The sequence below is a fragment of the Gadus macrocephalus genome, chromosome 6 (assembly GCF_031168955.1).
Source record: "Gadus macrocephalus chromosome 6, ASM3116895v1".
NCBI lineage: Eukaryota > Metazoa > Chordata > Actinopteri > Gadiformes > Gadidae > Gadus > Gadus macrocephalus.
Window position 1 is genome coordinate 14,299,803 of NC_082387.1, and position 11,004 is coordinate 14,310,806.

An 11,004-nucleotide genomic window follows, 5' to 3' on the forward strand; every position below is an offset into this window, starting at 1 on the left:
CTGTGAACCGATGTGCTCTGCATGGTACCTGGAATACGCAGAGAGGTGGTTACACAGGAACACAATGGGGAGAGAGAATCGGGGAACATTATCGACGCACAAGCCCCAAACGGCGCATACAAATACATAGAAATCTAATTTAATAGAGTTTATTTTTTCAACGAATCCTTCCAGCCTGAGTTAGTATTTCTCTCCGTCCTTCCATCAATAACATCAAAACCGACGAGAAAACCAGTCGGAGCGTCGTCCGCGGCAACAAGTGGCGGGCTGAAAGCAGCAGGCATTAGTCTCTGACTCGACTCAAAGGTCGCTCAGCGGGGACGGTGGCACTGCCGTTGCGAGGACACCGGCTAAAACCGGGCCGGAACGTTCTGCTCCGCGGTGCGTCCCGGCTGCTCCCCCCCCCCCGCCCCCCCCCCCCCCCCCCCCGGCGCTAGCTCCACCCCGTTGCCCGCCCCTTCCTTTCTGGGCTGCGTTCTGCCTGGAGGGCGCTGGCCTCCAGGGCACCGGGATGCTGCGGAGAGGTGTCAAGGTCCAAATGAAGGCTCCCCCCTCTCTCCCTCCCCCCCACCTCCTCCCCCCTCCCTCCCTCCCCCTCCCCCCTCCCTCCTCCCCCCTCCCTCCCTCCCCCCTCCTCCTCCCCTCCCTCCCTCCCTCCCTCCCTCCTCCTCCCTCCCTCCCTCCTCCTCCCTCCCTCCCTCCTCCCTCCCTCCCTCCCTGCCTCCTCCTCCCCCCTCCCTCCCTCCCCCCTCCTCCTCCCTCCCTCCTCCCCCCTCCCTCCCTGCCTCCTCCTCCCCCCTCCCTCCCTCCCCCCTCCCCCCTCCCTCCCCCCTCCCCCTCCCCCCTCCTCCTCCCTCCCTCCTCCCCCCTCCCTCCCTCCCTCCTCCTCCCCCCCTTGGTGGGCTAGCGTTTGTGGCACCCATGGGCAGCGGGATGTAAGGCCGGTTCCGGCCGACAGTCCGGATGACTGATGAAGTGCTATTTCAGGGTCCCGGTGTGACCCAGCACACAGGCACTTGTGCAGTTTCACGCAAGCACACACACACAAGCGCGCGCACGCACACACACACACACCCATGCACACACGCACACTTCCCCAGAGGCGTTGGTGATAGTTCAACTGCTCCGTGTCATTTGCAGGGGCTTCGGGGAAGCCAGAGGTGATGCGCTTGTAGCGGGGCTTCTGTGCAGGATAGGGAGCATTCAGTCCCAGGCTGCAGCCCAACCGGCTCCTGGCTATATGGAACCACATCTATCTCGGCTTTCACACCGGATATATATATGATTCTATGTATCTATCGCTGATTTTACTTTTTGGAAAAAAAATCGGCTTTTTATGTGTGCATCGCAAATATCTTTGTAGATATTGCTATTTATTACTGAATTGAAAACGCAGCAAATATATAAATAGTTTTCCAAATATTCTCATTTAGTGCACAGTTATCGAGACTGATCTCATTTAAACCTGCTTGAAGTCGCTAGTATTGACACCTGTTCTGTTGCTGGGCTCCAGTGACTTTCACAAGATCATGTGTCTCCTCCTTCCAGAAGATCCATACTGTGCAGTTAGTTGATATGACCTCAGGTTGGACATGAGGTGTGCCTCGAGATGGGCCTCATCTGTCATCCGCTGTGAAACCGCAGCAACGGGGAGAGAGAGAGCTTGTTAACCCAGGTCTCCTCGTCACGTAGCCGGGGGCTTTTAACGGCAACTATGAACCACTTTAACCCCCCCCCCCTACTTAAAAACTGGGCATTCCTAGAGGTGCCCAGCTAGCGTAACAAACACATATTACTGACACGCAGGCTGTTAAAACGCAGGCTAAGGTTAACCAAGTTTGTCATTCCTAAGTTGTAACTTAGTGTGCTGAAATGTGTGTGTGTGTGAGTGAGTAAATGAGTGAGTGGGTGTGTGTGTGCGTACGTGCGTGCGTGCTCGCGTGCATGTGTCTGTGTGTGTGCATGCGTGTGTGCACGCGCACACATGGGAGAGAGAGAGAGAGCGTGAGCGAGAGAGAGAGAGAGAGAGAGACTGAGACTGAGACAGAGAGAGAGAGAGAGAGAGAGAGACTGAGACTGAGACAGAGAGAGACCTAGTTGTTGGTGTCTTGCCGGGATGTTCGGCCGGGACTGAAGCTATCTTTACGGTGCGTGTGAATCCTTCATGTCCCCTTAAACAAGGCCGGAGCGAGTGCCGCTGCAGTCCTAAGTATTCCCTCCATGGCGTTTGGGACGTGTCGGCGCGCTTGCATGTTTTACGACGCCATTAGCCATGTGAGCTTGCGGCGGCATTAGGAGGGCCAGGGCAATTAGCATGCCAAGTGGTCCTTTATGGTTGACCAGGACCGCAGCCCCGACCCTCCGCTGCCCCCACCCCCGCCCCGCCTCTCCCCCCCACCCCCGCCCTCCATGCTACCAAAATAGACATGAATTCCAATTTAGCTACTAACTGACATCGGGGAGTTGGTGGTGATAATTTTTGGCAACATTTATGTTGAGGATGACCCTTACTGGGCTCTCAGGGGTTAGGGGGGGTCAATGTCGGGGTACTTGGAGGTTGAAACTTTGCCAGACATCATCATTCATGTGCAACCTCTGTACTCCCCTCACCTCTCTGTGTCCTTCCCTCCCTCCCTCTCGCTCTCCTCACTCCCGCCTTTGGGATAAATTTAAACATTTCACTGTGAGGCCAATTAGTCAACGTGCAGCCGGCCCCTCGTCGCAGCGAGACGCGCACCAAAATGAACTTTTCTCAATGTCTTCCGCATATTTATTCCTTTATTACGTACTTATTTGGGCGTGAGTCACCTTGGCAGACGGCTTCTTGTTTCCACGGCAGCACAAACGCGTGCCGAGTACGGCAGAATAACATGGCCGTCGGTAGAGTTGTTATTTTGTTTTTGTACCTTTTTTTCGCGCGAGCCATTTATAACCCTTTTATCCCGGGTTAGGCCCCGACGGAGATGAAAGAGCGTTGTACAGTCGTTAAATAGTGACTCCCCTTCTCTGAGCGCCTTGACTTCGGTCTGTGATGTTCGCCCTCTTTGTTGGTTAACACAGGGTTGTGCGCGTCCACGCCAAACCTATAAAGACGTGATTTATGGAAAAATGGGAAACAGTTTGAGAGGGAAAAACAGACAGACACAGACAGACAGACAGACAGACAGACAGACAGACAGACAGACAGACAGACAGACAGACAGACAGACAGACAGACAGACAGACAGACAGACAGACAGACAGTCGAGTAGAGACAAAGCAAAAATAAGTGAGGGAAGAGGGATTAGAAATTAGATGGAAAAGGAGAGTTTCAAAATTCTGTGCATAGAGGGAAAGAACAATTGTACGATTGGACAAAGAAAGAGAGAGAGAGAGAGAGATAGAGCGAGAGAGAGAGAAAAAGAGAGAAAGAGAGAGAGAGAGAGAGGATGCTTCGTGTTTGACACCATTAAGCGAGGCCGCCTCTGGTACAAGGCGTCCTTCAGCCTCACGCACGTCAGAGCCTGTTAGTGTGGTTCAACTGTCACCGTTCAGGAGGAGAGGAGGAGCAGAGGATGAAAAGGAGGCGAGGCGGACGAGGTGGCAAGGAAGGGAGAAAGGAGGTCTTTACCTCCTCCCTCCACCCCCATATTGTCTTTGAGCTCCCCACTCTGCGCCCCCAAATTGCCTTGGAGCTCGCCACCATTACCGCCATTTTTATTCCCTTTCACCCAATTTTACTTTCTTTCATTCTGCTAACGTCCTCCTTTCCCTTCTGCGGCATCCCACCCGCCGAGTCTGTCTTTAACTAGCTCTTATCTGAGGCGGGCATGTGCTTGTGTGTGTGTGTGTGTGTGTGTGTGTGTGTGTGTGTGCTTGTGTGTGTGATTGTGTGTGTTTGTGTGTGTGTCTGTGTGCTTGTGTGCGTGCATCCGTGTGTGTGTGTGTGTGTGTGCGCGCGCGTGTGTGTGTGTACAGGGGTTATTAGGGGAGCAGGGAGCCAGGGGTACACCAGCAGGCAGGTCTGTCACCTGGAAGTACGGAATTGAACTCGTGACACGTAAGCCTCATGTCTCCTGGTTGGCAGCTCGTCACCGAAACGCTTCTTTTACCTCCCCCTCCTCTCACCCTCTCTATCCCCCCCCCTCCGCTCTCTCTCTCCTGTATTTTTTCTTTGTTTGATTGAGCTATTGTTGTTTCCCCTCCCATTGTTTTTGTTCTTCCCAATTCCACACCCTTCATGAGACGGAACGGCAACGGAAGAAAACAAACCCCCCCCAAAAAAAAACAAATACAACAAAAGTACTTTCTCCTGACACCAAAACTTTTCCTTTGTCTCGCCGTGTTTACCGAGCCGATTTCTGGTCGGGAATGAAATGTCAACAAGCAGATTTAATTTGCTGTCACCGTTTTATTCTGCTGTTGTGGGCGTTTGGCCATCCAATAGAACTCCTAACAGCCCGCCGTTGTGCATGCCCTACTTTATCATCCAAGAGACTCCTTTAAACTTATATGGGAGAAAGAATGTGTTTGGCTGGGGCTCCGATCATCCGTGTGCATTCCTTCAGTGACACCACCGATTTCAAACGATAACGATAACGATCAGTGAGTTGGTGTGCTGATGGTTCATGTTGTAACCCTGGGAACAAGAGGGCAGCGTGTTCGGCCACTTGTTCATCGGCGTGGTTACTCGTCCGTCTGAGATTCCGATCGGCGGGACAGACGGCCAGGACTCGGGAGGCCCCAGGAGCGCACATACTGAAACTCAATTACACACGAAAATACACACACCTGCACGTATGCACACACACGTGCACTTACACAAATGCACGCGCACTCACACTCACACACGCACGCAAGCACGCACACGCACACACGCACACACGCACTCACACACGCACTCACACACGCACGCACGCACGCACACACGCACGCACCACGCACACATACACACACAAACGCACGCACGCACGCACGCACGCACGCACGCACGCACGCACACACACACACACACCACACACACACACACACACACACACACACACACACACACACACACAGCATAAGCCCTTTGTCTTGCCCCCCTGGGACGAGGCTCCCCTGTCTGTCCGCTCTCTGCTGCTTTCGTTGGCCGCTCTTTAAAGAATCCACACCCACATGAGAACAGGATCTGTCATCAGCCATGTGTCCATGGCCTCTCGCTGCTCTCTTCCTTTCCCTCTCTCTCCCTCTCTCTCCCTCCTGGTCGCTTCTTATCTGCTCTTTGTTTTCCTCTCCCTGTCTTCCTTCAGTCGGCCCCCCCCCTCCACTCTGTCTCTTCACATCGTTTCCTTTGTTGCGCCTGTCTGTTTGTCTTTCTTTCTATTTCTGTCCATCTGTCTGTCTCCCTGTCCTTTCCGTTCCTTTCCTTCTTCAAATATCAACTCCTTGCCCCCCCTCCCGCAAAAGCCCCCATTCCCCCTCTCTCTCTCTCTCTCTCTCTATCTCTCTCTCTCTCTCTCTCTCACTCTCTCTCTCTCTCTCTCTCTCTCTCTCGGTCTCTCCTCCCCCCTCTCTCTCTCCCCCCCTCTCTCCCCCTCTACCCCCTCTTACCCCCCCTCTCCCTCTCCCCCCCTCCTTCTCTCTACCCTCTCTCCCTCTCTACTCCCCTCTCCCTCTCCCCCCTCTCTCCCCCTCCCTCTCTCTCTCTCTCTGTCTCTTCCACCCTCCCCATGGGCTGTTTTCCCATCTCCATTTCCGTTCAACTGGACCATCACACGTTAACTTTAATTTCCAGTTTATTTGTGCAGCTGGCTGCGGTTGCCCTGTTTGGTCAGATGTGGACCTGGGCTGGCCTGCGGTCTGTGGGAGAGAGAGGGGCGACCGGGCCTAGTGAGTACAGTCTGGCTGCCTAGTGAGGCGTGCAGAGCAGGACGTGCTAGCAGACACACTCTCTAAGTACCTTCATGGTTCCCATGAGCCATAAAGCACCGTGGGTAGGGACCCCCGCCATCACTGACCACCATTACCAGACCAGGGGAGCATATTGTTGCATATGCTGTGGTGTGTGCGTGTACACAGACTAGGGCCCGACCGATATTGATTTTTGAGTGCCGATGCCAATTATTTTCAGAGAAAAATTACGATTACGATTTAATCGGCCGATTAAAAAAAACCAAAAAAAAAACATATAAAACGTAGCTTTTGATACCTTAAATATACTTTAAACACTTTTGACGAATATGTGAATTGAATGCAGAACCTTTGAGTGTTTTAGAATACATTTACAGTCAAAAATGAGTGTAATGTAAAATGTAAAATAAATAACTAACTCCCAATGTGCTGCGCTCGTGAGCAGTGACTAACACGTGCGTGCTAAGCAGTATGGTCTCACCGTTAGAGTCTACAGTACAACAAATTAACATGGCCTGGGACCTAAAGAAAAACAGGCACAACATGCTCAAACAAAGCGTCTTGTGTACATTGGTGAGGTGAGCGCGCAGCTGCCTGAGCGAGCGTGCTTTCATGTTGTACGGTAAAATTAAATCTCCTCTTTTTTACTCCAGCTAAAGTTGTTAGTTAGCAAGGCGAGTAGGAGCGCAATCTGCAGGATACTAATCGCAATAACATTTATAAAAAATAAATAATAATAATAATAATAATATCGGTTGTAATCGGCGTCTTTTTGGTCGATGCCGATTATTTTCAAAAAGTCTATAATCGGCCGGTTAAATCGGCAGGCCGATAAATCGGTCGGGCCCTAACACAGACACATACACATAAATGAACGCACTTACACACACAAAAGGAGATGCCAAAGCGTACTCATACACACGCATTCTCACACACAAACAAACATATGCACATATACACGCATGCACACACGCACGCACACACACACACACACACACACACACACACACACACACACACACACACACACACACACACACACACACACACACACACACACACACACACACACATACTTCACACATAAATGCATGCACACACATACACGCACACAGACACACACACTGATTCCTGCTCTTCATGGAGGCGCTCGTGGCCCACCAGTCCACAGAGAACAGGTGAACAATTATTCTTAGCCTGGTGCGGTGAAGCTACCGGTTCCTGTCCAGAGCAGACAAACCACCCAGAGACACAACAGAGGATCTGAACTTACATCAGCTTGTTGTCTGCCTGGAGAATCAGAGAGAGTGTCAGCCGGTAACACAGTCGGACAGATAGTCAATCAGTCAGTCAGTCCGTCAGCGAGACAGACAGACGGGGTAGTAGCCGGTTGTATGCCGCTCCCAGAGAGAGTTTCTGTGCGTTTCGGTGCGGCGGCCTGTCTGTGAAGTCCCCGGTCCTTTGAATGTTCATCTGATTGAACGGCTAGCGCCTCTCGCTGTGTGTCTGCCGGGGCTGGGGGGTGGCTGTGCTTGGGCACGGGCGTTTCGCTGTGTGTTGGTGTGTGTGTGGGTGATATGTGCGTTTGATGTGCACACACACGGGCGGGTTTGAGTGACAGGTTTGGGTTGTGAATGGTTTTCTGAGGCGCAAGCAATGTGATTTATGTCTTTATTTATTGATATATATTTTTCATCCTCACGTTTGTCTTGGGGAGTACTTTAGACGTAGGGACTGTCTCACAAAAGCATTGCCTCAAATCTACAGCAGACGTGCTAAAAATATATATGATTGACTTCCCGTGTGTATCCATGCACACGTGTGTGTGTGTGTGTGTGTGTGTGTGTGTGTGTGTGTGTGTGTGTGTGTGTGTGCGTGTGTCTCTTTGCCCGTCTGTCTGTCTGTCTGTCTGTCTGGATGAACGGACAGATGAATGGATGTATCATTCAGTGGGGAAAGGAGCGCTTGTTGTGTAGCGGTGCTGCGCGGCGTTTGTCGACATGTGTAGCGAGTGTGTTAGCGGTTTTGATGCCGGGCGATTTGAACAGCTGCGGTGTGCGTGGGGGCTTGGTGTGTGTGTGTGTGTGTGTGTGTGTGTGTGTGTGTGTGTGTGTGTGTGGGGGGGGGGGATGGCAGGGTAAAGACGTGGAGCTGTGCGGGCGTGAATACCTGCTCTACCCCCCCCCCCCCCCCCCCCCCTCCCCTTTCCACGCTGAGATGACTCTGTAGTCTCTCCAATCTTTCCCATGAGCCCCTGCCCTGTACTCTGTTTGTTTGTGTGATCCCTCCCCTCAGGCCACTGTTCCACAGCTGTGTGTGGCTGTGTGTGTGTGTGTGTGTGTGTGTGTGTGTGTGTGTGTGTGTGTGTGTGTGTGTGTGTGTGTGTGTGTGTGTGTGAGAGTGTGTGTTTGTGTGTATTTCCTGCATAAGAACCTCCAACTGCCTTTTGTGTATATGTTTGTTGCGTGTCTATTTGGGATTTTACATGCACTGTTACTGTTTGTATCTGCATTGTGTTTGTGTTTTTGTGTGTGTGTTTGTGTATCTGTGGTGTGTATTGTGTGTGTACTTTTTTAAGTTAATGCATTTGTGTGTGTTGGTGTTTATCTATGTGAGCAGGAATGTGTGAGTGTGTGTGTGTGTGTGTTTGGGTGTTTACCTGTGCGCGTGCCTGTGCGCCTGTGTCTGTACGTGTTTGTGTGTGTGACTCTGTATGTGTGTGCGTGCATGTGTGTGTGTGTCCGTGTGTGCGTGCATGCTTGTGTGTTGTAATCGGTGTGTAATCCCTTCCCTGAGGCCACTGTAGCACACAGCTGGACACAGAGAGACTCTGGAGGGTTCTCTCGCTATCCCAGCATTCATTGCACTCCCCACCTGACCGGGTGGTTGTGTGTGTGTGTGTGTGTGTGTGTGTGTGTGTGTGTGTGTGTGTGTGTGTGTATTTTAACAGGTGCAGTACCATGAGCTGAAACTGGATCCCAGTCTCAGTCCAAATAAAAGGAAGAAAAACCCCCCTGGGTAGATATATGCGTCCACCCACCACCTTCATCCTCCTCCTCCTCCTTCTCCTCCTCTTCCTTGTCTTCTTCTAACTGGACACCAGGGACCACAGCAAGACGGACTCTTTACCCAACTCTGCCTGGCTGTTTTTTTCCTACTGCTGCTCGGGTCTCTCTTTTCACGACTATATTTCTATTTTCTTTTCTTTTCTTTTATTGTAAACAATGTACAGGGCAATCTGCCGTTTGTATTATTTTGTAAACTGTATGAGGCGTAGTGTACATGGTTCTCATGGTGGTGCTGGTGGTGGAGATGGCGGAGGAGGTGGTGGTGGTGGAGGTGCAGAGGATGGGGTGGTGATGATGATGAAGATGGGCTGGGCTCGTCATGGTGATGATGATGAAAATGAGGATGACGATGATGATGAGGGGGTGCTGATGGGGGACGATGATGAAGATGGGCTAGGCTGGTGATGATGATGAAGCTCATTATGATGATGATGATGATGACAGGGTGCTGATGGGGGGTTGCCGGGAGGGTTGCCGGGAGGATGCATGGATGCCCTGACCCCTTGTTTACGTGTGACCAACTCTCTCTCTCTCCTCTCTTCTCTTTCTCGCTCTGACAGCTCGGAGGGGCTCGGCGGGAATATGTCTCCGGCCGTGTCATACATTGGTCAGGGCGAGGGCGCGTTCACACGGTCAGGGCCCGCTCTGGCCCAGTGACGTGTAGAGCGAGCCGGTGTGTCCCTGTGTTTGATAGCAAACAAGCCTTACACTACTTTTACAACCCTCGGTATCATCCTGTTTTTGTATTTTATTTTGTAATGTTTTTTATTTTTGTTTGATTGTATTGTGGTCAGTCGCTCTTGGTGATATGTGTATGGGTCGAACTCTGCTTTTATTAACTACGACATGGGCTGAGTGGATGCTGCTTTGACTTGCTTTATGTTCGGTGGCAGATCATTTGTGTCATTCTGCTTTACTGCTCACTAGCCCACATTATATATTATTCCATGGGATTCTGTCTCTTGCCTAAACATGGTTTTGTAGCACATACTGTGCTAACGTGGGTTAACTCTCTCATCCAATAGTCATCTTTCGACTGGCAGCCAGTAGAACAGAACAGTGACTAATCACATCGACTCGGCAGATGGAGATTGCATCATTTTCCCCTGCCACGTCAACCACCAGCAGTCAGTCAGTCAGTCAGCCAGTGAGTCAGCCAGTCAGTCCGAGTGAAATGTCCACTTATTCCCTCAATCTGTCAAGAAGTTAGCGAGAGGCTGGGCTTGTTCCAGCTGATATAGATGTCACCGTGCCCGGGCGTCGCCAGACAGACAGGCCTTTAGGCGTACACACACATGGCCTAATCTGCTTTGAAAGGCTGCTCTCCTCTGCTCATCTACCCATGTGTTTGTGTCAGTAGGCGTGCATGCAGTATACACTCACACACACACACACGCACACTGCCTTACAAACTGACAAACATGCATGCACACACACCCACACATGCACACAGCCTTACACAAGGACACATGCACGCCCACACACACACACACACACAAACACACAGATAGACAAGTGCACACATCGGAGAAACACAACCACACATACACACACACACTGGATGAAAACATACATGCGCAAATTAGTGCATGTGTATGTGAATGTGAGATTCTCTCGTGAAACATATTATGCATCGAACAACACATACAATTGTAAATGCACTCTTTAAAATGCATTCACACACACACATGCTCTCCCCCCTCTGTTCATCTCTCTCTGATGCTGTGCCCCGGGCTGGCCGCGTTCCCCACCCGCCCCACCTCCTGTGCCCACAGCTCAACTTTGATCTCTCGTTTGGAGTAGCAGGGGGTCCTGTGTGTGCACTCTCGGAGCGTCTGTGTTTGGGTGCGAATGCGTATGAGTGTACATGTTTACGGAATCAAAGAGCTATTGCGCTGCTCTCCGCGGTGATACGTTCCACAATGGTCTCTCTCTCGCTCTCTCTTCCCTTGAGCTGTACACTGATGTGGGCACTAATGTGTTCGTGTGCTTATGCATGTGCACACAGAACAACAAAATGTGCATGTGCACATCTAAGCCGCTGTAAGACAACTGTAGACTCTTG

At 51.4% G+C, this 11,004-nt stretch overlaps 1 protein-coding gene across 2 annotated transcripts in view; it reads left to right on the forward strand.

Moving 5' to 3' along the window:
- Nucleotides 1-10,445, forward strand: part of LOC132459650 (multiple C2 and transmembrane domain-containing protein 1-like) — a 24,422-nt gene extending 13,977 nt beyond the window's left edge. For both annotated transcript variants that reach the window (XM_060054304.1, XM_060054305.1), the window contains 2 exons: nt 8,822-8,889; nt 9,500-10,445. In XM_060054304.1, the coding sequence (XP_059910287.1) occupies nt 8,822-8,889; nt 9,500-9,596 (165 nt within the window). In that variant the 3' untranslated portion in view covers nt 9,597-10,445. The remainder of the gene's footprint in view (nt 1-8,821; nt 8,890-9,499) is intronic.
- Nucleotides 10,446-11,004: the final 559 nt, after the last annotated feature.